The following is a 27,707-nucleotide window of genomic DNA, read 5'->3' as shown; positions in this document are numbered from 1 at the left end:
CTTAGGCCAAATTTTGAGGTTTTGATCGAGATTTTTGTATCGGATTTGAGTAATTTTGGTATGGGTGAATTCAATATCAAATGAGTGTTCATATTTTGTGACTTTTACCCAATTCCAGACGTGGCCACGAGTTAACTTTTTGGGGCGATTTCCAAATTTCTTGTTAAAGTCATTATTTCATTATTTAGATTAGTTTTTTATAGTGATATTTATAGTATTTAATTGCTTTTGGCTAGATTTGGGCCGTCGAGGGAAATGTGTTCTTATTGGTTGATTGAGTTTAATTTGAAGTAAGTGACTTGTCTAACCTTGTGGGGTAAAAAATCCCCTTAGGTTTTGGTACTGTTATGGTATTTGAAATACGTGAAGGTCGTGTACGTGAGGTGACGAGTATGTACTCAGGTTAAATGTTGAAAAAAATCCGGTTCTTGCTGAGTAGTCTTCTTGTAATTCCTTAACCGAGTTGTCTTAGCATGTGTAGTTATCATGATTAGCCTAATATCGTATGTCTACGTGTCTTAATTCTAACTGGAGGAACTTAGGTAGCTTACTTTTGTGCTTCGCAATCATGTGGCTTTGGGTCGCAATCGGGATGGGTACCTCTGGGTAGAATATTTAAATCGTCATTTTGGGATTTTTTATTTGAGCCCTAGACTTGAAGAGGAGTGATTTTTGTAAGGAGATTTTCATATAAGGCAAGAGGAAATGTTATTTGTACTCATATGTAATTATATTTCAAGATTCTACATAGATTTCTAACCCCTAAAATATGGAATTTTAAGGAGAAATTGGGGCTTTTAGTATGAACTTAAGAGAGTGATTTTGGGAGTTCTGATTACGAAGTTGGACACTAATTTGGAATATAATCATACATTTGGAATTTTGGGGTTATGGATGAACAATATCTATAATCAATTTCGAATTTTGAGCGCGTGATTGACTTTTGTTGACTTTTAATTTGGGGTTAAAGATTGAATCTTTTTGTTATGAAGTAATTTCTAAAGCTTGTTTTGACTCATTTGAGTAATATTTGTCTAGATTTGACTCGTTTGGTATTGGATTTGAAAGGAATCACTATTGTTGTTGATTCAAGCTTGCCGAGTGGATGTAAGTCTCTTGTCTTTCCTTGTAAGAGGGAATTCTCCCAGTAGGCGGTCTATTATTTACTTGTTGCTTGATTTAGGAGCCACGCATATGCTAGGTGACGAGCCTATATGCGTAGCTAGGTCATGACCATACCCGGTAGAGTTTTGTTTATAATTATGCCTTATTTTGACTATGTGAACTTATTATCCTTGTTTTATTGATTCTATATGACTATATAATGACTTGTAATTATAACTTAGAAGTATGTTTAAGGTTATGACTTGTTAAGTTGGTCATAAAGGATTATTTTGCCATGTTGAGCATTCTTATTAAGCCGTAGTCATGCACTTATCTTATTTGATACGTGATTGGTGGTTATGTGGATTAGCTTATTCATGTTAAATATTATGGAAATATTTCTTGAATGTTAAATTTTTTTAGTGCATTGTTGAGATAAATTAAATTACATGATTAGCCATGCCTATCTTTTAACTCTATGAGCTTTTATTTGTATTGCTATTGTTATATCTGGTGCTTCTTAATTGTATTATTTCATATACATATGCATAAGTTAGAGAGTTGGATGTTGTGAAAAGTTGAAAAATTAGACACTGCGGACAATGTGAGCGGATATTAATTATTCGTTATTGAATATTGATGATATTACGACTGGATCGGGTTGCACGCTGGAATGATTGGTTAATGATCGTTGATTGTAAAATGATCCACGTTTGGATATGGTTCCGTCCTCCTGGAATCAGGTGATTACCAATATTACTTTGGGTCATGTTAGCATAGGCACTCAGATATAGTGTTTGGTTAGATATATGGCCTATTTCAAGCACATGGATTTATGTTGTGAAGTTTGAGAAGGAATCATTAGCAAGCGCACTTACATATCTTATATTCATGCATTAGCTTTGATAGAAATGTTGATTGATATACATCATGTATTTATATGAGAGAATATAGATTTGACACATAATTTGATCTCCCTTATCTGTAAAATATGCTAAATTTCTATATGAATTGTGTATCTAGCTTTCATATCTTATTTAATGATACTATGTCTTATCTCATATCCGATTCTTGCTATCTGGTTATTGGATTGTTAGTAAGTGTCGTTGTCGACCTCTCGCTACTACTTTTTCGAGGCTAGGCTTGATACTCACTGAGTACCATGGGTTTGTACTCATACTACAATTCTGCATATTTTTATGCAGGTTTTGAGACTAGTATTAACGTACCCTTGAGCCGAGTAGGAGTATTTATTGGAGACTTTGTAGTTAGCTGCTCTACTTGATTAGATCCACAGTACATAGAGTCTTCTTTCTCTATTTATTCGTTTCTGTCTATGTATTTCTTTTCTGGATAGATGTTATTGTTCAGTCGAAACTAGATACTCTTATTAGATGCTCGTGATAATGTACACCGGGTTTTGGGCGTTTGTTAGACAGTTGTGGTTGTGTTTAGACCCTGTCTTTGATTATGTACTTATGATATTGAATTGAGATTTATTCCGCATGGTTATTTATATCATGAGATAGTTAATGACTTAATAAGTGGGTTCTATTATTGTTGTTGAGTATTGGCTTGCCTAGAAAATAAGTTAAGTTCCATCAAGTCCATCGGTGAGATTTTTGGTCGTGATATGTTATGATTATGCATGGCTAAGTTCTATTATTTTAGGGTTGTGGTTAGCCATGAATATTGATGTTTAACCATTATTTTTTTCTTTAATGCAAACTTTCCATTATATAGTTGTTTCTTTAACTCTGAGCACAATTGGTTGATTGTTTAGCTTACAGTTAAGTATTATCAACTATCTAGGTTATGCTTGAGAAACCCGTTCTTATATTAGAGAAGAGTTAAAGAGAGTGTGATCTTATTCCAGGGTCAGGGTGCGGATTTGTGGTTATGATATGAATTTACCTTGTCACGACGCTTAATTATATACCATGATCATAATGCATTCATGGTAGATTAATTCCACAGAATTATAGGTGTTAATTTATCCTGAGTAGGCGAGTACTAATTCGGAAGTATAGTATGAGAGTAATTCTAATATGGTTAATTAGGAACCTTGGGTAATTCAATTTCAAGAGAAAACAATTAGAACTCAATTGGATTGGTGAATCAGTCACGGCCCTGGAATACTCATTTTTACTGAATTAAACTCTTAAGATCAATTCATTGCTGTCATAGTTTTATAGCTTATTTAATTTCCGTTATAGTAGATTAGTAACAAGAACTCAACTCTAGCTACTTGACTAAATAACGGATTTTCGTTGAAATTAGTAAGCAGTTAATGAGAAGTCTAAATGGGTTTGATACTCTTTCTCATCCCTCTATTAATTGTATGTATGCCTGGTGTATATTTGAGAGCAACGCATACCTTATTGGAATCAGTTTTTGGACAGAGTGCGTTATCTCCCATAACTCCTTTGAACCACACAACCTAGTCTTGCCCTTATAATACCCCTAAAATAAAAATAAATAAATTTTTTTCTTTTTTTTTTCTTGTGAGGAATTGTTCAAGATGTCCGTGAATAGTGGAGGAATAAAAAGTAGGAGAGGGAAGACATTTAGCTGAGAACTGATATACCATCCACGTGAGTGGTGGAGGCGGAGCTGCGTGCAACAAACCTTTAATATTACGTTTGAATGTTTTTTTTTAATTTCCCTAAATTTCCATTTTCTTTTGGTTCTTTTTTTGTGTGGAAATTTATATTAGATGTAGGAACCACATACACGTAAAGCATCGAGAGCTTCCTTCGTTTCCCTATAAATACATACCTCGCTCACCATTATCCTCACTCCAATATCAATTTTGATCAAACTTATTAAAGTGAAATATACGTGTAAGAAAAAATGTCAGGAATAGTGCACAAGATAGAGGAGAAACTCCACATGGGAGACCACAAGGATTCAGAAAAGAAGGGCGAGGAGCACAAGGAGAAGATGAAGGAGAAGGGCGAAGGACACAGGGAGAAGATCAAGGAGAAGCTCCATGGAGAAGATCACAAGGACGGGGAGGAGAAGAAAAAGAAGAACAAGGACAAGAAAGACAAGAAGGAGAAGAAGCATGACGATGATAGCAGCAGCAGCAGCAGTGGTAGCGACAGTGATTAGATTCGATCTGATCCTCCCACATTTTCCTCTACTCCTGGTATCTTCTTTTATATTTCTTAATATTTTTGAATCGTTAGTTTATTTAACTTTTTTATTTGATTCTGTCAACTCCTACGTAATATATTTTTTTATTTCTTTATTCCTTTATTGATAAATGTGACTTTTTTTAGTGCTGCTGTCAACTATTATAAACCTACCATGTTTTCCACGGGACAAGACTAACACAATTTTGGACATATATAGTTTATCATTTAATCTGTATTTACTTATTTGCTAAAGATATCTTGGTCATTTGTGTTAATCATCTTTAATGGATATTATGGTACACTGCTATATCATGTGTGGTACTGCATTATTAACATTTGAGATGATCAAATGTCAAAAGCTCGATAGAAAAAGTCGTTTAATCAGTTTGAGGGAATAGTATGTTAGGAATCTGAAATGCATAAATATTTTTGGCTGTTCTGACAAAAGCTCTAGCTAATTCACTATTGAAAGCGCTAAATCGACAGAGTTAGGATTACATGGAGTGCTCGTTTAGCATTACTTGTTTCCAAGAATATGCTATCCAAAAAAAAAAACCAAAAAAAACCCTAATATAATGTTCTTTATTTCTATATATAAATAAACATTACAATTTGATGCTTAGTGTTAAAGTCAAAATTTTCGATTCTCCCTTCATCTCGAGTTGTGGTTTTTGTTCTTTTCGGAAGATAGAATTTATTCATGTCAGTTTCATTCTTTTGTGTGTTTCTTCTTTTTACTCGTGTTCCATTTCTCTGCGTGACAGGTAAAGGGAATTGTGATAAGTATTTCTGAGATTTGAGCTAGAGGTACCAATGGCATTAGTTGCAGAGGAAAAAGAAAATAGGAGAAAATAAACAAAAATAAAAGATGACCATGCGATCTGTATTGGGTCTAATGTATCCTAATTTGCGACAGTTCGTGAATGTACTTTCGTGAGCTAATAAAAATGAAGTTTTTGATGAGTTTCTTTCTGCTTGTATTGACTTATTTAGTTCTTGCTAAATATATGTTGGGTGGTCATAAATTTATTTAATTAGTAAATTTATTCGCGTTTCGCACAATTATAAAAATAAAATACTAAAATATGGCTAAATAAGTAACGGCATTTAAAAGAAAATTAATCTTTACTAATTAAAAATTTCTTAGTGATTCTACTGTGAATATTACAAAGGATAAATGACTTGTTAAAATTGATAAAAGTACATTTACGTTAAAAGTCTTTTACACAAACAAAAATTAAAATTTCATTTGTACTCACTTAAAAATGAAAGCTGTAATTAACTTTAGATATAATACCTCAATTTCCATTTAAATGAAGTGAATCCTCCATATTATTAAGGAACTTTTTAAGAAATGAAAGTATACTTTATAATAATTTAAAACTAAGAATAATAGATTTCGTTTTTGTCTTCTTAAAACAAAATAGGATGATGGAATTAAAAGAGAGAGGGTCGTAAGAAAAAGTTTTACATATAAAGACTATCCCAAACTAAACAGATTTATTTGTTGTTTATTATCATATCAAGCCTTTGGTGCCTATGTTGCTATTAGTGCGCTTCTTTCGCTTCGGCTAATATAACGTCACTATTCTCAGCCTCTACCATAAGTTTTGTATCCTCATATCCAATCACAAAATTAACTTGGCAAAAATAAATTCATGTCGAGCATTGTGGCGCCCAATAAATGTTATTACAGGCCAAAGATTTATCCCTTAGCTTTTAAATTAGATTGAGTTGCAATATACTAATGTTTTACTGAAAAGGGATTATAGAGTACCATTCATCAGATGCTTTGGTTATTGTACCATTCACCAGATGCAACTTTATCAATACTAATTCCAACTGAAACATGAAATTCGCTCGTACCAAAATGAATATTCAAGAACATATAAGAAAATTTGCCATTCATATTGATAAATAATATGCTCCTAATATGAATACAATGCAAAGTTTATTTCTCAAAATTCAATACCTTCTAACGCCGTCAAAACTCCATCAAGATGCACACTAAAATGAAAATAATGAAGAAAACAAAAGGAATTAGAATGGACAGAAAACACACTAATGAAAATGAAGAGACGGAAGACACCAGAAACTAAAAAGACAACACATTAAATATAAAATAAAGCCAGAGGAAATAACCAAAATGCTTAGTTATCCCTTTCAATCCAAAGTTTTGACAGAAAAGTGTGAAAGACTTCAAGTAGGGGAGAGGGAAAGTAAAAGAACCAAAAATCTTTAGAGGCACAAAATGAGGTCCTGATATTTTTGAATTTTTCCTCTAAATTTCCACGCAATAAACTCAACTATTAAATCTAAATGCTTAGTTATCTCTTTTAATTTAAAGCTTTGACATTTACTGTGTGAGAGACTTTAGGTAGGCGAGAGAGCAAGTAAAAAAACAAAAATCTTTAGAAGGGCAAAAAGAGGTGGGAAAAAGGCCAAAAAAGAGAGGGAAAAGATGATAAATAACATTCACGAAGTTGATTAAGCAAACAGATACAACAAACAGGAAACAAACATCTTAATGGCAATGCATAAAATGTTAGATGAAAAATTCATTAAGTGAATACATTCAAGAGTAAGCAAATCTCATAATGGACGATAAAATAATCAAAAGATACAAACTTTTTTGCTACAAACAAAACCAAATTAAAGAAATCTCAAGAACATAAGATACAAAAATATATTTTTAAAATTCAAATAATCTTATATGTTTCACGAATATTGAAAATTACCAATTAGAGTTGGATAGAATACACGTTTTTGCCTCGGCGAAGGAAAGCGGAGAGCGAAATAGTTGCTGAGTGGTGGTTCTTCCTTCCTTTCTATACTTCGCTTGTTCCTTTGTGGAACGATCATGTAAGTACAATTTCAACACAGAGAAATTTAACATTGTATACGGTCAAAATCGAGTTTGCCTTTCGTTCGACTAATCAAGATTGGAGCATGATGCACCGAGGTTCGTCATTATAATATCGAGCTGTGAGGTAAAGTTGAAAGGTCGAGCTCGAGACCCAAAGACCGATCAAATACCAAGCTCGAGTCAATATCGGGTTCGAGACCTAGAGACCGATCAATGTCGAGCTCGAGTCAATAACGGGCTCGAGACCCAGAGACCGATCAATGTCAAGCTTGAGTCAATATCGAGCTCGAGACCCAGAGACCGACCAATACAGAGACCGGCCAAGATCAAGATCGAGCCAAGGGACAAAAGAGCCGTTATATCCGCATTTGGAGAGAATCTCGGCGGAATGGGATCCCCACTGTGTATTTTTAATTATACCCAAAATGGGATTCTCCCACTATATTAAGAGTGGTTATCATTTGTAAGAGGTACTCATATACATTCATACATTCTGACATTCAGATTTTATTGAGATTTACATAACATCTAGGAAATATTATCTTTTTTTGGGCTTTTAATATTAATTCATCTTGTTCACTTATCAATCATTTTCTACTCAATTTGGATTTGTATTCGCTCCTTTTTACAGTCAATATTTGATATATCTCTACTTATTTTTTCAATTTGTACCAAGTTACACAGCGTATCCTTAGAACTATATATAAATTCAACTCTATCTGTTTTCGGGTAAATAGTTTGGCGCCCATCGTGGGGCTAAGGATAATAGTGGTTATTTGGTACGAATCCCTGCAAAACACACCCTTTTACACTTACTCTTGGAAGTGTCTTTGATTTCAGGTTAAAAACGACGAACTCCCAATTAATGGCCCTACCTATCGACAACGAAGCTGGCCTTCAAGATGAAAACAACAACCTGACGGCCGAGAATGAAAGGCCACTCACTGATCCCGTTGGAACTCGGGCCGTAGATCCAATTGACGTTAATCCACATGTGGCCATTGAGGCAAACCAACGTTCCGACCCCGAAAATAACATTCATGGTGGAACTCGATCTGCAGTTCGAAATACCCAAAATGTTGGAGAAGACGGGATCAGCCTGCGTATGATTTTCAAAATATTGCAAGCTCAATAGGTAGCGATAGCTCAGTTGCAGAGCCAAACCTAGGCACCGAGCAGGCTCGAGCCTGGTCCACCCCAAGAAGTCACCCACAAAACGGGGCGAGCTGTAGTAAGGTCAAATAAACAAGAATTGGGGACTAATCGTGAAATTATTAAGATGCTCGAGGAACTGACAAAACGAATTGAGTCAGGAGAAAAGAGGATTGAAGTAAACGACAAAAAAGTAGAAACTTATAACTCTAGGGTTGATCAGATCTCAGGGGCACCACCGATATTGAAGGGCTTGGATTCTAAAAAATTCGTACAAAATCCTTTCCCCCCAAGCGCGGCTCCCAAAATGATCCCCAAGAAGTTTCGCATGCCCTAAATTCCTAAATATAATGGGACGACCGACCCCAATGAACATGTCACCTCTTACACATGTGCCATTAAAGGGAACGATCTAGAAGATGACGAGATCAAATCCGTATTATTAAAGAAGTTCGGTGAAACCCTGTCAAAGGGAGCAATGATATGGTATCATAATTTATCGCCTAACTTTATCGATTCTTTTGCTATGGTTGCAGATTCTTTCGTAAAAGCACATGCCGGAGCCATAAAGGTCAAAACTAGGAAGTCGGACCTTTTCAAGGTAAGGCAAAAAGATAACGAGATGCTAAGAGAGTTCGTATCTCTTTTCCAAATGGAACGAATAGATCTACCACCGGTCACGGACGATTGGGCCGTTCAAGCTTTCACCCAAGGATTGAACGAACGAAGCTCGATGGCTTAACGACGGTTAAAGCAGAACTTAATCGAGTACCCGGTTGTTACCTGGGCCAATGTACACAATCGATATCAATTGAAGATTAGAGTCGAAGACGACCAGTTGGGTTCTGGGACCGTTATTAAAAGGGACATCGACCGAGAACCAAGGTCAAACAAGGACCGATATTGGCCGTATAACGGAGATCGCAGGGGTAGTGAACCTGTACGCAACTCCATACGAGGCGAAAAGAGAAGTGATCGAGGCTAAGGGTCTCGGGGGCTGATGAACAAGAATGGGTTCGACAGGCATACCGGACCTAAGGAAGCACCACGGTTATTAGAATATAACTTCAACATTGATGCATCCGCCATCGTGTCGGCTATCGGACCCATAAAAGAATATAACTTCAACATCGACCTCTGCAGTCTGATCTAGCCCAGAGAAATACCAATCAAATGTGAAAGTACCATGGCACCCATGGCCGTAGAACTGAAGAATGCAGGCAGTTGAGAGAGGAGGTACAATGAAGGGCACCTTCGAGAAATTTTAAGTGACCGGGCCAAAAACCATTTCAAAAACAGAGATTTCAATAGACAAAACGAACAAGAAAAGCCACAACACATCATCCACATGATCATCGGAGGGATAGATGTCCCTTAGGGGCCGGTGCTTAAACGTACTAAGATGTCAATTGTAAGAGAGAAGCGATCTCAGACTCAGGATTACACACCTAAAGGAACTTTGTCCTTTAGTAACGAAGACGCGGAAGGAGTCATGTAACCCCATAACGATGCACTGGTAATATCTGTACTTATGAATAAAACTCAAGTTAAGCGTATGTTAATTGATCCAGGTAGTTCGACCAACATCATTCGATCAAGGGTCATAGAGCAACTCGGTCTACAGGACCAGGTCGTGCCTGCAACCCTGGTACTAAACGGATTCAATATGGCGTGTGAAACTACTAAGGGCGAGATAATTTTGCCAGTAAATGTGGCTGGGACCATCCAAGAATCAAAGTTCCACGTGATCGAGGGTGATATGAGATATAACCCCCGTTCGAGAGGCTATGGATCCACAATATGAGAGCAGTACCCTCGACCATTCACCAAGTTCTGAAATTCCCAACATTGGAGCGAATCAAAACGGTCTACGGGGAGCAACCGTCCGCAAAGGAAATGTTTGTCGTCGATGAAGTGATTCTGATATCTTCACTATCATCGACAAAGAGATCATATTCCAAGGAGAAACGAGATACCAAATAGTAATCACAAACGTTAGCCTCAACCCAACTAGATAATCAGAAGACTGACGAAGATGATTACTATAGGATCCCTCGATCCTTCGTGGTCCCCGATGACTCCGACGCTACCAAATCAACGGTCGAAGAACTGGAGAAAATCACGCTAATCGAACATCTTCCCGAACGAAAGGTATGCCTGGGCACAAGGTTAGATCCCGAGCTCAGGAAAAAGCTTATTCAATTTATTATAGCTAACATGAACTGTTTTGCTTGGTCCCATCTTGACATGACAGGGATCCCACTGGAAATAACCACTTATAGACTAAGCTTGGATCCGAAATTCCATTCGGTAAAGCAAAAAAGAAGGCCCCAGTCCGCGGTCAAACATGCCTTCATCAAGGACGAGGTAACCAAACTTCTTAAAATAGGATCCATTCGAGAAGTAAAATACCCCGAATGGCTAGCAAATGTGGTGGTAGTCCCTAAGAAGGTAAACAAACTTAGAATGTGTATAGATTACAAAGACCTGAAAAAAGCATGCCCTAAGGATTCTTCCATTTGCCTAATATCGATCTTATGATCGATGCCACGGCTGGCAACGAGACTCTCAGTTTTCTCGATGCCTACTCAGGGTATAACCAGATACAGATGAACCCGGAGGATCAGGAAAAGACTTCGTTTATCATTAAGTACGGTACCTACTGTTGTAACGTAATGCCATTCGGTCTAAAAAATGCTGGTGTAACTTATCAACGCCTAGTAAACCGAATGTTCGAAAAACAAATAGGAAAATCAATGGAAGTTTATATTGATGACATATTAGTTAAGTCCCTGCGAGCAGAAGACCATTTAAAGCATTTGTAGGAAAATTTCGACATACTGAGGGAGTACAATGTGAAGCTCAACCCTGAAAAATGTGCATTCCGGGTTGGCTCAGGAAAATTTCTTGGTTTCATGGTGTCCAATCGAGGAATCGAGATCAACCCCGATAAAATCAAAGCTATCGAGGATATCACGGTAGTGTTACAACCCAAATTCACATACCATAGATCACGCCGTAAGTTAGTCGACGTAAATCCAAGAAGAGATTACCTTTGAGATGATAAGAAGTTAATCCTATTGGTCTTAAACGATACAAGGGTGTATAAGAGTGGTTAACAAGTATTTGAAGTTAAACGAATCAAGGATGTTGTAACCCGTATTTTCGGGTAACACTAGAGGTGATTAACTGTCCCAAGAGGTCTTGTTTTAATGTATTTGAATAATATAATATCCGTATCATAAGTCTTGAAGTCAAGCGAGTTATGAAACAAAGTCGATAAAAGTTGTCGCAACTTACGTTTATAATTTTACTTAAACTTTAGGTCAAATGTTACTACATTTTTCTCCCAATATACTTAGAATTATGGGGTTATCTACCTATCAAATTGAAGATCTATGAGTCTAGTTTCCAACGCATTAAACCGTTCGTCGATACGATCTCGGAATAGAGACATATTCGCATTTTCGTGAGAGTGCACCAAGCAGCTCTCTATGGGACCCACATAGGCGGTTTAAGACATATGGATATATATAAGATACCTCAACCCCATTTTAAGTCATTATTTTTCAGTATATTCAGACCTTAGAACCCTAAAAACACTCTCTCAAGGTTCTCTCATGATCCAAGACCCAAACAAAGGGCAAACAACACAAATCAAGTGTCGGGAATCCCGTGGCGCTAGTAAGTTTCTTGTTCTTCTTGTTGTTGCTGATTTTTGTGTTGTTCCAACTCGTGTGGGAGGTTGTTTTAAGTGTTTTATGTTCTGTAAATACTCCTTCAAGTTTTTAATATCAACCCTAGGTGATTTCAAGTCTTCTAAAGTAATTCTAGTGCCGAAAAACCCGAATTAATTGCTAGTTTTGCTTCTTTGTTCTTGTGGCAGAATTGAAGGGATATTTCGTGGAAAATTAAGGTCAAATTGGAGTTGTTCTTTCTGTTTAAAGGTAAGGAACCTCTTACTCTATATATATTTAAGATTATCCAAGTTGCAGCTAAGTCGTTGAAGCTAGAACTTGTGAAATATATATCGAAAGGCTTGGTAATAATGTTGTTGGTTGGTGGACTGTTTTGGAGGCTCAATATGATTATTAATGATGTTGTTTGGGCTGTTTGGTGATTGTATTGACTTGTGGGAAGTCATATAAATAGGGGAGGTGCTGTCCGTTTCATCGTAAAATAGGTTATGGTCGATACATAATAGTTACGACGCTTAAACGATAATGATAGTGTCCTTTGTCTTATTGTAGACTAAGGAGTCGTGATATTTGCATAGCTTGAGGTTGGGAAGTATATACAAGGTATGTGAGGCTATCCCCTTCATTCTTTTGCACGACTTCGATTATACATAATGTAATGAACGAGCTCCCAGAGATACTCTACTCTTAGAAGCTAGCAGTACTTACATTGCTGCCCTTCTTATGAAACGATTGATATTGATGTTACTTCTCTTATTCTTATATTATCAATGTTGTTGGTAGTTCCTGATTCTTATAAGATTCTTGATGAAGAGTTAATCCTAATAGCGTGTACGAAGGATACCAACCTTATGTCACTCCGAAAGGTTCAAAATGTGATTCCAATGAGTCCAGCATGCATCATATCTATGTATCTATTTTACTCTACCGAGCCGCGCTATAGTCGGCCGGGTACGGCACCTATTGTGCAACCACTGATCAGTTGGGTTTTACCGAGCTCCACGTGGCCGGGTACGATTCTACCGAGCCCTATGATGGCCGGGTACGTTTTACCGAGCCTATTATGGCCGGGTACAATATGATGATGGTGATGCCCACAAAGGCGTATGTTTTAAAAGTTTATGTATATATATGTATGTATCATGTATTTCATGTCAGTAGCCCTCAGAGGTATATGTATATATATATGTATGTATCATGTATTTCATGTCAGTAGCCCTCAGAGGTACCCAGATGTCACAGGTTGTATATTCTCTATCCCTGTTTACATTACTGTTCTTACTTATGCTTTCTTGCCTCACATACTCAGTACTTTATTCGTACTGACGTCCTTTTTATTTGTGGACGCTGCATGTCGTGCTGCAGGTCCTGATAGACAGGTAGACGTAGCTCCCCCACCACAGTAGGCTATCCAGTTCAGCGGTTATTGGCGAAATCCCTTCTCCGGACTTGCCGTGGTCTTGGTATGCATTTTTGTTATAGACATTATGGGTATGTCGGGGCCCTGTTCCGGCAATGTTGTAGCACTTATGTTCATTTAGAGGCTCATAGACAGGTGTCGACTTATGTATGGTTTAGAATGCCTTTTCGGCTGATTTTTGTTGTATAGTCTTTCATGGCATCATGATAGCTCGTACCTTATATATAGTTTCTTGACAGTCTTGTCGTCCCATGTTATGTATGTTCATGACATTATCTTTAATTGTTGGATGTTCATGATCCATGTCTACTATTTATATTGATCTTGTCGGCCCTTAAAGATAATAAGGAAGGTTAGATAAAATGTACGTTGGTGCTCGGCAAGTATGGCCCGGGTGCTAGTCATGACCCTCTAGTTGGGTCGTGACAAACTTGGTATCAGAGCAAGTCTGTCCTAGGGGATGTCTATGAGCCGTGTCTAGTAGAGTTTTGATTATGGATGTGTAGCGCGCCACATTTATAATCAGGAGGCTATGTGACATCTAGGGTTGTTACCTTCTTCCTGAATCTAGATCGTGCGTAGAGTTGAGTAGTAAGTGTTCATATCTAATATTCACCTTGTTTTCTTTCAGCGATGCCTTCGACTAGGAAGCAAGCAATTAGTAAACGGCTTGATACAGCTGTGGGAGAGGGTAACATTCAGGTGCCTCCAGCCAGAGCAGGCCAAAGTGAGGCTCAGAGTGAGATGCCGTCTCATACCTCTCCGTCTCCTCCAGAGGATATTAGGAGGCACCCAGTACATCCAGTTCCTCCGTCTAGCACTACAGACCACGATATGCGCAGTGCGGTGCAATTGTTGACTAGCTTGGTAGCTGCTCAGGCTCAGAGGCAGAATACCGGTGCTGCTGATAAACCGGTTAGTGCGAGAGTTCGTGATTTTATTAATCTAGACCCTCCAGTGTTTACCGGATCAGACCCCAAGGAGGACCCACAAACATTTATTGATCAGATTCATCGTACATTGCGAGTTATGCATGCTACTGATACGGAGGCAGTAGAGTTGGCTTCTTATCGGTTACAGGATTTAGCGGTTTTCTGGTATGATAGTTGGGAGAGATCTAGGGGTCCGAACGCTCCTCCAGCCGTGTGGAAGGAATTTTCTGAGGCCTTTCTTCGTCACTACTTGCCAGTTGAGATACGACGAGCTAGAGCTGATAAGTTCTTGAACCTTCGACAGGGTAATATGAGTGTACGAGAGTATAGTATACAGTTTGATTCTTTAGCAAGGTATGCTCCCCATATGGTGGCCGAGATGAGTGATAGGGTGCATCTGTTCGTGAACGGGTTGGGACCACATCTGATAAATGAGTGCACAACAGCCTCCTTGGTAGAGGGCATGGATATTTCCCGTATTCAGGCTTATGCCCAGACCCTAGAGGATCGTAAGCGCCAGCAAAGGGCAGATAGGGAGCAGGATAGGGGCCAGCATAAGAGGGCGAGATTTGCAGGGTATTCTGATGAGTTCAGAGGCAGTATCAGGCCCCAATCTTCGAGGAGTTTGGCGCCACCTGTAGCTAGTGCTCCTCCAAAGTTTCAGAGGCCTCGGTATGATCGATTTACCTATTCTGGTTCAGGTCAGAGTTTGAGGGCATCAGGCTCACAATTTCATAGAGATACTAGTCAGACGAGACCCCCAACACCTCGTTGTGATCAGTGCGGCAAGGCCCACTTTGGACTGTGCCGTCGAGGTTCCGATGCATGCTATTCTTGCGGACAGCGTGGCCATATGATGCGGGATTGTCCTAACAGAGGAGGTGGTGGTATGGCTCAACCGACTGGATCTGTGTCTGGTTCTTCCTCATCAGTTCGACCTCCAGCACGAGGTTTTCAACAGTCGACAGGTCGTGGTAGAGGTAGAGGTTCAGTGCCGAGTTCGAGTGGTGCTCAAAATCGAACCTATGCTCTAATAGGTCGACAAGATCTCGAGTCATCTCCGGATGTTGTTACAGGTATATTATCTGTGTTTTCTTATGATGTATATGCGCTAATTGATCCAGGATCTACCTTATCATATGTTACACCCTTTGTGGCTAATAAGTTTGGCATTGAACCTGAATTGATAAGTAAACCACTTGTGGTATCCACTCCGATAGGAGATTCTGTGATTGCTAGAAGGGTATATAAAGTTGCACTGTGATGATTTGTAGTCGTCAAACCTCGGCAAATTTATTTGAGTTAGAAATGGTTGATTTCGATGTGATAATGGGAATGGACTGGTTGGCCTCATGCTATGCAAATGTTGACTGTTGTACGAAGATGGTTAGGTTTCAGTTTCCTTATGAACCCGCCATTGAATGGAAGGGGAACATTGCTACGCCGAAAGGTAGGTTTATTTCCTATCTTAAGGCAAGGAAGATGATCTCAAAAAGTTACATTTATCATCTTGTTCGCGTTAGGGATGCGGAGGCGAAGCCGCCTACTCTACAATTAATCCCCGTGGTCAATGAATTTCTAGATGTTTTCCCAGATGAACTCCCAGGCCTTCCTCCTGAAAGGGAGATTGAGTTTAGCATTTATGCATTACCTGACACTCAACCGATCTCTATCCCTCCATACAGGATGGCCCCGACAGAGTTGCGAGAGTTGAAGGCACAGTTGAAGGACTTGCTGGATAAGGGTTTCATTAGGCCTAGCACTTTACCTTGGGGTGCGCCAGTCTTGTTCGTGCGGATGAAAGATGGGTCGTTAAGGATGTATATCGATTATCGACAGTTGAATAAGTTTACAATAAAGAACAAGTATCCACTTCCAAGAATTGATGACCTGTTTGACCAACTCCAGGGTGCCAAGTATTTCTCCAAGATTGACTTGCGTTCAGGGTATCATCAGGTGAGGGTTAAGGAGAAGGATATTCCAAAGACGGCCTTCCGGACAAGATATGGGCATTTTGAGTTCTTGGTGATGTCGTTCGGGCTAACAAATGCCCCAGCAGCTTTTATGGATCTCATGAATAGTGTATTCAGGCCCTATCTTGATGTGTTCGTGATCGTATTCATTGATGAGATTCTGGTGTATTCTCGTTCGGAGGCGGAACATGCGGGCCACTTGCGGATAGTATTACAGACCCTTCAGGATCATAAGTTATATGCTAAGCTCTCTAAATGTGAATTCTGGCTGAACTCAGTAGCATTCCTTGGCCATGTAATATCTGATGAGGGTATTAGTGTCGACACTCAGAAGATCGATGCAGTGAAGAATTGGCCGAGACCTACAACACCGTAAGAAGTCCGCAGCTTCCTGGGGCTAGCAGGATATTATAGGAGGTTTGTAGAAGGGTTTTCCTCTATATCAGCACCATTGACTAAGTTAACACAGAAAGCTACCAAGTTCCAGTGGTCTGATGCTTGTGAACATAGTTTTCAGAAGCTAAAGAATCGATTGACATCCGCGCCAGTGCTCACTCTCCCAGAAGGAACAGAAGGTTATGTGGTATATTGTGATGCCTCAGGTATAGGTTTGGGGTGCGTATTGATACAACGTGGGAAGGTGATTGCTTATGCATCAAGACAATTGAAGAAGCATGAAAATAATTACCCGACTCATGATTTGGAATTGGCTGCAGTAATATATGCATTGAAGATATGGCGGCACTACTTATACGGCGTCCATGTTGACATCTACACAGATCACAAGAGTTTACAATACATCTTCAAGCAGAAGGAGTTGAATTTGAGGCAGCGTAGGTGGCTTGAATTACTGAAAGACTACGATATCGAGATATTGTACCATCCCGGTAAAGCTAATGTTGTGGCAGACGCTCTCAGCCGTAAGTCAATGGGAAGCTTAATACATATTGAGGCAGGTAGACAAGGGTTGACCAAAGAGCTTCACCAGCTGGCCAATATGAGAATTAGATTGTTGGACTCTGATGACGGAGGTGTTACTGTACAGAATATAGCAGAATCATCTTTGGTAGCCGAGGTAAAAGCACGGCAATATGAAGATCCTGCCTTAGTAAGATTGAGAGAGGGAATTCAGCAGTGTAAGATTACAGCTTTCAAGATCGGAGGAGATGGGACACTGAGATACCAGGGTCGATTATGTGTACCTAGTGTGGCAGGGTTGCGAGAGAAGATTATGATTGAGATTCACCAGTCCCGATATTCTATCCATCCTGGCTCGACAAAGATGTATCATGACGTTAAGGAGCAGTATTGGTGGGATAACATGAAGAAGTCTATTGCAGAATTTGTAGCCCAGTGTCCTAATTGTCAACAAGTAAAGATCGAGCATCAGAAACCTAGTGGATTGATTCAGAATATAGAGATTCCGACCTGGAAATGGGAGGTGATTAATATGGACTTCATTATTGGATTACCTCGCTCTTATCATAAGTTTGACTCCATCTGGGTGATAGTTGATCGACTTATAAAATCTGCCCATTTTCTGCCAGTTAAGACAACTTACACGGCTGAAGATTATGCGAAGTTGTATATCAAGGAGATTGTTAAGCTTCATGGTGTGCCGGTATCTATTATATCAGACCGAGGAGCTCAATTTACGGCTAACTTTTGGAGGTCTTTTCAGAAGGGTTTAGGCACACAAGTAAATCTCAGCACTGCATTCCATCCGCAGACTGACGGACAGGCTGAACGTACCATCCAGACGCTTGAAGATATGCTATGAGCATGTGTTCTAGATTTCAAGGGGAATTGGGATGACCATCTGGCACTTATAGAATTTGCCTACAATAATAGCTACCATTCCAGTATTAAAATGGCCTCGTATGAGGCACTGTACGGGAGGAGATGTAGATCACCAGTTGGATGGTTCAAAGTCGGTGAGACAGAATTATATGGGCCAGATTTGATTCACCAAGCCATTGAGAAGGTGAAAGTGATACAAGAGCGACTGAGGACGGCACAAAGCAGGCAAAAGTCTTATTCCGACGTCCGACGTCGTGATCTGGAATTTGAGGTTGGTGATTGGGTTTTCCTGAAGATCTTGCCGATGAAGGGTGTTATGCGTTTTGGGAAGAAGGGTAAGTTGAGTCCGCGGTATATTGGGCCGTACAAAATTCTTCGACGAATTGGACAGGTTGCTTACAAGTTAGAATTGCCATCTGAATTGGAATTTGTCCACCCGGTATTCCATGTATCTATGTTGAGGAAATGTATTGGAGACCCTTATCGGGTCGTCCCTATCAAAGATGTACAAGTTACAAAGGATCTATCATATGATGAAGTGCCAGTGGCTATATTAGATCGACAAGTCCGCAAGCTGAGAACAAAGGATGTAGCTTCCGTGAAAGTATTATGGAGGAACAAGAATATAGAAGAAATGACATGGGAAGCAGAAGAGGAGATGAAGTCTAAATACCCTTACCTATTCCAGAGTGAAGATAACGAGGATGCCGGGGGAAAGAAGGACGCATTATAAGGTGAAACGGCTCTATGAGGTAAGCAATAGCTTGTGAATACTCTTTTTTTAATACAAAATGGTAATATGCAGATAATGTACATATCCATAATGCTTTGTATAGTCTTGTAAGGCCATAGGTTAGGTTTAACTGCTTGCAAGTTTGGCTAGTGTCCATTTTATAGGGGAAACTCAGCCGGAAATCTCCGTCGGAATCCACAATGAGTTAGACACCCCATAAACCCTTACATTCGAGGACGAATGTTCCTAAGGGGGAGAGGGTGTTACAACCCAAATTCGCATACCATAGATCATGCCATAAGTTAGTCGACGTAAATCCAAGAAGAGATTACCTTTGAGATGATAAGAAGTTAATCCTATTGGTCTTAAACGATACAAGGGTGTATAAGAGTGGTTAACAAGTATTTGAAGTTAAACGAATCAAGGATGTTGTAACCCGTATTTTCGGGTAACACTAGAGGTGATTAACTGTCCCAAGAGGTCATGTTTTAATGTATTTGAATCATATAATATCCATATCATAAGTCTTGAAGTCAAGCGAGTTATGAAACAAAGTCGATAAAAGTTGTCGCAACTTACGTTTATAATTTTACTTAAACTTTAGGTCAAATGTTACTACATTTTTCTCCCAATATACTTAGAATTATGGGGTGATCTACCTATCAAATTGAAGATCTATGAGTCTAGTTTCCAACTCATTAAACCGTTCATCGATACGATCTCAGAATAGAGAGATATTCGTATTTTCGTGAGAGTGCGCCAAACAGCTCTCTATGGGGCCCACATAGGCGGTTTAAGACATATGGATATATATAAGATACCTCAACCCCGTTTTAAGTCATTATTTTTCAGTATATTCAGACCTTAGAACCCTAAAAATACTCTCTCAAGGTTCTCTCATGATCCAAGACCCAAACAAAGGGCAAACAACACAAATCAAGTGTCGGGAATCCCGTGGCGCTAGTAAGTTTCTTGTTCTTCTTGTTGTTGCTGATTTTTGTGTTGTTCCAGCTCGTGTGGGAGGTTGTTTTAAGTGTTTTATGTTCTGTAAATACTCCTTCAAGTTTTTAATATCAACCCTAGGTAATTTCAAGTCTTCTAAAGTAATTCTAGTGCCGAAAAACCCGAATTAATTGCTAGTTTCGCTTCCTTGTTCTTGTGGCAGAATTGAAGGGATATTTCGTGGAAAATTAAGGTCAAATTGGATTTGTTCTTTCTGTTTAAAGGTAAGGAACCTCTTACTCTATATATATTTAAGATTATCCAAGTTGCAGCTAAGTCGTTGAAGCTAGAACTTGTGAAATATATATCGAAAGGCTTGGTAGTAATGTTGTTGGTTGGTGGACTGTTTTGGAGGCTCAATATGATTATTAATGATGTTGTTTGGGCTGTTTGGTGATTGTATTGACTTGTGGGAAGTCATATAAATAGGGGAGGTGCTGTCCGTTTTATCGTAAAATAGGTTGTGGTCGATACATAATAGTTACGATGCTTAAACGATAATGATAGTGTCATTTGTCTTATTGTAGACTAAGGAGTCGTGACATTTGCATAGCTTGAGGTTGGGCAGTATATACAAGGTATGTGAGGCTATCCCCTTCATTCTTTTGCACGACTCCGATTGTACATAATGTAATGAACAAGCTCCCAAAGATACTCTACTCTTAGAAGCTAGCAGTACTTACATTGCTGCCCTTCTTATGAAACGATTGATATTGATGTTACTTCTCTTATTCTTATATTATCAATGTTGTTGGTAGTTCCTGATTCTTATAAAATTCTTGATGAAGAGTTAATCCTAATAACGTGTACGAAGGATACCAACCTTATGTCACTCCGAAAGGTTCAAAATGTGATTCCAATGAGTCCAGCATGCATCATATATATGTATTTATTTTACTCTACCGAGCCGCGCTATAGTCGGCCGGGTACGGCACCTATTGTGCAACCACTGATCAGTTGGGTTTTACCGAGCTCCACGTGGCCGGGTACGATTCTACCGAGCCCTATGATGGCCGGGTACGTTTTACCGAGCCTATTATGGCCGGGTACAATATGATGATGGTGATGCCCACAAAGGCGTATGTTTTAAAAGTTTATGTATATATATGTATGTATCATGTATTTCATGTTTATATGTATATATATATGTATGTATCATGTATTTCATGTCAGTAGCCCTCAGAGGTACCCAGATGTCACAGGTTGTATATTCTCTATCCCTGTTTACATTACTGTTCTTACTTATGCTTTCTTGCCTCACATACTCAGTACTTTATTCGTACTGACGTCCTTTTTATTTGTGGACGCTGCATGTCGTGCTGCAGGTCCTGATAGACAGGTAGACGTAGCTCCCCCACCACAGTAGGCTGTCCAGTTCAGCGGTTATTGACGAGATCCCTTCTCCGGACTTGCCGTGGTCTTGGTATGCATTTTTGTTATAGACATTATGGGTATGTCGGGGCCCTGTTCCGGCAATGTTGTAGCACTTATGTTCCTTTAGAGGCTCATAGACAGGTGTCGACTTATGTATGGTTTAGAATGCCTTTTCGGCTGATTTTTGTTGTATAGTCTTTCATGGCATCATGATAGCTCGTACCTTATATATAGTTTCTTGACAGTCTTGTCGTCCCATGTTATGTATGTTCATGACATTATCTTTAATTGTTGGATGTTCATGATCCATGTCTACTATTTATATTGATCTTGTCGGCCCTTAAAGATAATAAGGAAGGTTAGATAAAATGTACGTTGGTGCTCGGCAAGTATGGCCCGGGTGCTAGTCATGACCCTCCAGTTGGGTCGTGACAGGTAGTAGATAATGTAAAGGTCGTACAAAGGCTAACGGTACGGATAGCCGCCATAGGACGATTTATTTCGAGGTACTCAGATAGGAGCCACCGATATTTCTCACTACTTAAAAAGAAAAGCAACTTTGCATGGACTCCGGAATGCCAGCTGGTTTTGGAAGAACTAAAGCGGTATTTTTGGAGCCCACCGCTGCTTCATACCCCGAAAGTAGATGAACATGTTTGCTTGTACTTAGCTGTCTCGGAAATAGAGGTAAGTGGAATTCTAGTTCGAGAAGAACGAGGTATGCAATTCCCTATTTATTATGTCAGTCGGACTTTAGGCGAGGCCGAAACTAGATATCCACACGTAGAAAAATTAGCGCTTGCATTAATAAGCGCCTCTATGAAACTAAAACCATATTTCCAGTGTCATCCGATACATGTTGTAACAACTTATCCTCTTCGAAATATTTTGCACAAACCCGAGCTTTCGAGTTGATTGGCCAAATAGGCCATAGAAATCGGCAGGTACGATATTGAGTATCGACCCCGAACCTCTATCAAAATCTCAAATCTTAGCGAACTTCGTGGTTGATTTTACGCCGGCCTTCGTACCCAAGATTGAAAAAGAACTATTGATAAAATTGGGTACCTATTCGGGAGTCTGGACCCTCTTTACGGACGGTGCCTCAAACGCGAAGGGGTCCGGACTAGGCATTGTACTAAAATAACCCACAGGAAATGTAGTTAGATAGTCTATCAAAACTACAAAATTGACTAACAATGAGGTCGAGTATGAGGCCATAATTGCAGGTCTCGAACTAGCTAGAAGCTTTGGAGCAGAAGTTGTAGAGGCTAAGTGTGATTTACTCCTCATGGTGAACCAAGTTAACGTGACTTTTGAAGTCCAAGAAGATCGAATGCAGAGGTACTTGGACAAACTACAGGTTACTCTACATCGATTTAAGTAATGGACCTTGCAACATGTACCACGAGAACAGAACAGCGAGGCCGACGCTCTTGGGGATTGTCGTACAACTCATGAGATCGGTAATCGAAGAAGGTCACGCCGAGATAAACTCCATAAGCTTAACCTGGGATTAGATAAACAAATACATAGAGTACTTCAAGAACGGGAAGCTTTCATCAGATCTAAAGGAATCGAGAGCGCTGCACACAAAGGCAGCACGGTTCCTCTTGTCCGAAGATGGAACGCTGATAGAAGGACGTTCGATGGACCATTGGCAATATGTTTGGGAGCGGGAGATAACGATTACATCCTATGGGAAATTCACGAGGGCACTTGTGGAAATCATTTCAATGCCGATTCGCTGGTCCACAAAGTAATCAGAGCAGGGTATTATTGGACCGATATGAGCAAGGATGCAAGGGAGTTCATTCGAAAATGTGACAAATGCCAAAGGCATGTGCCCATGGTTCATCAACCCGGGGAGCTACTCCACTCGGTCCTATCTCCGTGGCCTTTCATGAAATGGGGAATGGATATCGTTGGCCCCTCCCATCGGCCCCAGGTAAGGCTCAGTTTATTTTGTTTATGACTGATTATTTCTCTAAATGGGTTGAAGCACAGGCTTTCGAGAAAGTCAGAGAAAAAGAAGTGATGGACTTCATTTGGGACCACATCATATGTCGATTTGGGATGCCATCCGAGATTGTATGTGATAATGGAAAACAATTCATCGGTAGCAAAGTAACTAAATTTCTCGAGGATCACAAGATCAAAAGGATCCTATCAACACCGTATCATCCCAGCGGGAACGGACAAGCCGAATCGACCCACAAAACCATAATCCAAAATCTCAAAAAGATATTGACCAACGCCAAAGGAAAATGGAGAGAAATACTACCCGAGGTCCTATGGGCATACCACACAACATTGAAATTCAGTACCGAAGCAACACCATTCTCGGAGAACCTAGCATCAGGTTCCGATATGCAACAGAGGAGTCGAATAATGAGACCATGAATACGAGCCTAGAATTGTTAGACAAAAGACGAGAAGTCGCTCTCGTCCGATTGGCCACCCAAAAACAGCGGACCGAAAGGTACTACTATCGAAGAACCAATCTTCGACATTTTAACATCGGGGACTTGGTGCTAAGAAAAGTCACCTTCAACACCCGAAATCTGAATGAAGGGAAACTGGGTCCGAACTGGGAAGGACCGTATCAGGTTCTCGAGCAATTGGATCGTAACATAGCAATTGGAGCGTATCGCACCTAAAACGATACTACTACTAAGGTAAGACCCCCCCCCCCATGTTCATTTGTATTTTAAAACTAACCCTTGCAGGTGTTCGAGCGGAAATAGGGATGGATACTTCAAACACGAAGCCTTTAGGTCTGAAAGCACACGTTGCACTCTTTTTCCCTTAGACCGGTTTTGTCCCAAATGGGTTTTCCGACGAGGTTTTTAATGAGGCAACCATTGATCGTGCTAACTTAGAATAATTCAACAGTATCTGAGGCCTCTTTACAATCAACCTCGAATACTAGGGGCATCGCTCTCGGATATCAAGTTCGGGCAAGCTCGTTGCTTTATGGCAACAAGGTCACGATAGGAAAAATTTGTAAGGGCCAAATGGTCAAACGAACCATGCCCGCATAGTTTGCTCGAGACCTGGCACAAAACATGCACGCATGTGTAATGACCTATAAAGAGCAAATTTTCCTTTACCGATATCTCATACCTCAAAAAGGTTCTTCTGCTTCATATTCTCGATCTATTATGCAAACGGGCTAAAGGTCCGACTATGGCCAGAGTTCGAATAATAACCCCGAATTGGGGACTACGTATAAAGGCTAAGGGCTATGTTGCTTCAAGTTCGAGAAAATTCTCACTCGACTACAAAGCCCAAGGGCCACCTTGATTCAAGTTCGAACTATAACCCTGAATCGGGGACTACGTATAAAGCCTAAGGGCTACCTTAATTCGAGTTTAAGAAATCATTCTCACTCGACTGTAAAGCCTAAGTGCTACCTTAGTTCGAGTTCGAGAAATCACTCTCACTTAAATGTAAAGCCTAAGGGCTACCTTAGATCGAGTTCGAGAAATCACTCTCACTCGACTGTAAAGCCTAAGGGCTACCTTAATTCGAGTTCGAGAAATCATTCTCACTCGACTGTAAAGCCCAAGGGCAACCTTAATTCGAGTTCAAGAAATCTTTCTCACTCGACTGTAAAGCCTAAGGGCTACCTTACTTCGAGTTCGAGCAAATACTCACTCGACCATAAAGCCTAAGGGCTATTTTTTACTTCGTGTTCGAGCAAACACTCACTCGACTATAAAGCTTAAGTGCTATTTTTTACTTCGAGTTCGAGCAAACACTCACTCGACCATAAAGCTTAAGTGCTGTCTTTATTTCGAATTCGAGCAAACACTCACTCGACCATAAAACCTAAGGGTTGTTTTCTGCTTTGGGTTCAAGAGACCATCCTCACTCAACTAAAAAACTAAGGGTTACTTTACTTCCAGTTCGAGCAAGCACTTACTCGATCAAAAGGCCTAAGGGCTACACTAGTTCGGTATTGATCAAATTATCTAAACCCCGACCTTAGAATACAACTTCACAATTCTATAAAGCAGAAAGGAAGAAAGTTTTTTATACATGTCGAAAATAATTTACAAAGGCAGCATGGCCCGATTAAATTTCTTTACAGAAGACCAAAATGATTTTATAAGAAACACAAAAAATACTAAAGGACTTAGTCCTCTCCAGGAGCAGTATCTTCGCCCTCGAGGCCCCTTTCACTTTCAGATCTGCTCGTACTCCCGGTATCATCATCATCGGAAAAGCCAACACTCTGGTTTCAGCTTCAAGCTCCTTAGCTTTCTCGATCTTGGCTATAAGATCGAAGCCACGAGCATGGATCTCTTTAAGAGTCTCCCTTCGAGATTGGCATTTAGCATGCCCGGCAACCCAGTTTTCTTGAGCCAGAGCAGCCTCGACAACCTCCTTTGCTCGAACCTGAGCAGCTTCAGCATCAGATCGATAAACGGCTACCATTCTGTGGCTAGTTTCTCTCGATTGGAATTTGCTGAGCTCAACCGAGACTGGAACTCCTCGATTTTCTTGGCTTCCACCAAGGCTTTCTCTTTTAAGCTTCGGAGTTGGGCCTCAACCGAAGCCAGTTGAGTTCAGGCAGTCTCCTTTTCTGAGGTGAGGCATTCCACGTTCTTCTTCCATTCCTCGGCCTCCGACTTCACTACGTCCACTTCAACACGAATCTTCCTGATCACATCGAACTTTTGCTTGACCTGCGAGACCGAACTGTTAGCCATCGCTCCAGAGTCAATATCGTTAAATTCAAAGATTCTTTTTACCTGCTCGGCTAGCTCAGTTTGTTCTTTCTGAGATGCATCTAGCTCACCCTGAAGTCCTTTAACTTCTCCTTCTCTCTGCTGACTGAGAAGCTTGAAGGCATCTCTCTCCTCAGTAAGCCTTCGAACTTCGGTTTCATACCGGCTCAGCTCCCCTCGGGATTGGAGAAACGCCTCACGATGAAGCACAGAAGCCTACAAAAATAAAAGGAAGGGATTATACAAGGAAAGAAAAACACAAGTATGAAAATTGGCAAATAAAGTATGAACTTACCCGATTCAGGGCCTTTTGGGCTTCATTGAAAAGGCAAGGCGCTTCCACCTCGCTCGAGATCTTCTTCGAAACCTCCAAGTCACTCGGACCGGTGACATCTTCTACCTCGATAAAATAACCACGAAAAGGATCCTCCTCTCCATGGGCTCCCTGTTATGCCCCAAAATCGAGGAGCGCGAACGGAGCTCAACCGAGTGAACCCGACTGAGCAAGCTTGTTAGATTTTATTCTACCAAAATTCACCCATGAATAAAGAGAAGATGTACTCTGTTAATCAAATACTGAAGAGATTTCATTAACCGCTTCCATTTCATTCACATTAACAACATCATTCAATATTTCCAAAATAGTACGAGTTTATAGATTTAATGAAAAATATGGTACCAAATGCCAATAGTTCTAATCCAATTCCTAACATAAAATACCACCCACAACCTGTCTATGGAGCCTCTATGTACAACTGAAGAGTAATATGGAAATGCCGGAAACAAGGACCCGGCTATACCTCAGCCACAAAGTACATGAGGAACAAAAGAGACATGACCCCAAAATGAAGTGGGGCTCACCAAATCGGCTTAAAGGAGTGTACTGCTATCACTGATCAATGCCACCTGCTGTAGAACCACCTGCATCCATTAAAGATGCAGCGCTCCCGGCAAAAGGGACGTTAGTACTGTCGAATAGCACTAGTATGTATAGCTAGAAATCCTCTTTCAAAATAGAATGCACATATGATCTATACGTGGAACACATAATATAATGTAATTGAAACAACCTGTACAAACAAGGATAACAAAAGGGACACCTATTGTCTGCATTAATAATGTGTCTCATTAGACCGTCCTTAGTGTTCACATATCATATTATACACTTATGCGTTTCATAGACCATCCATAGTGTTTATTCATACCATACATCTATACCTCTTATACACAATGCACCTATGCGTTTCATAGACCGTCCACAAGATTTCATATCACAATGGATTTCATAACACAATGTACCTATGCGTTCATAGACCGTCTACAGGATTTCATAACACAATGTACCTATGCGTTCATAGACAATCCACAGGATTTCATATCACAATGTACCTATGCGTTCATAGACTGTCCACAGGATTTCATAACACAATGTACCTATGTGTTTGATAGAGCGTCCACAGGATTTCATAACACAATGTACCTATGCGTTTCATAGACCGTCCACAGGATTTCATTTCACAATGTACCTATGCGTTCATAGACCATCCATAGGATTTCATAACATAATGTACCTATGCGTTTCATAGATCGTCCATAGGATTTCATATCACAATGTACCTATGCGTTCATAGACCGTCCATAGGATTTCATAACACAATGTACCTATGCGTTTCATAGACCGTCCATAGGGTTTCATAACACATTGGAAACAAAAGTACAAATATGTACATCTAATAACCTTTCACACCATATATCATCTAATCCGTACTTTCAACCA

At 39.9% G+C, this 27,707-nt stretch overlaps 1 protein-coding gene across 1 annotated transcript; it reads left to right on the top strand.

Moving 5' to 3' along the window:
* The first annotated feature begins 3,882 nt into the window (after positions 1 to 3,882).
* On the top strand, positions 3,883 to 5,207 carry LOC107761628 (uncharacterized). The gene is made up of 2 exons (XM_016579867.2): positions 3,883 to 4,255; positions 5,009 to 5,207. Exon 1 carries the CDS (start codon positions 3,958 to 3,960, stop codon positions 4,216 to 4,218), a length of 261 nt encoding a protein of 86 aa, XP_016435353.1. The 5' UTR covers positions 3,883 to 3,957; the 3' UTR covers positions 4,219 to 4,255; positions 5,009 to 5,207.
* Positions 5,208 to 27,707: the final 22,500 nt, after the last annotated feature.

Source organism: Nicotiana tabacum, chromosome 19 (genome assembly GCF_000715075.1).
Source record: "Nicotiana tabacum cultivar K326 chromosome 19, ASM71507v2, whole genome shotgun sequence".
Taxonomy (NCBI): Eukaryota; Viridiplantae; Streptophyta; class Magnoliopsida; order Solanales; family Solanaceae; genus Nicotiana; species Nicotiana tabacum.
This window is presented reverse-complemented; position numbering and strand designations above follow the sequence as displayed.

What these genes read in the sequence shown, in the direction of transcription:
- LOC107761628 (XM_016579867.2), top strand. Translation starts at nt 3,958, where the DNA reads ATGTCAGGAATAGTGCACAAGATAGAGGAGAAACTCCACATGGGAGAC.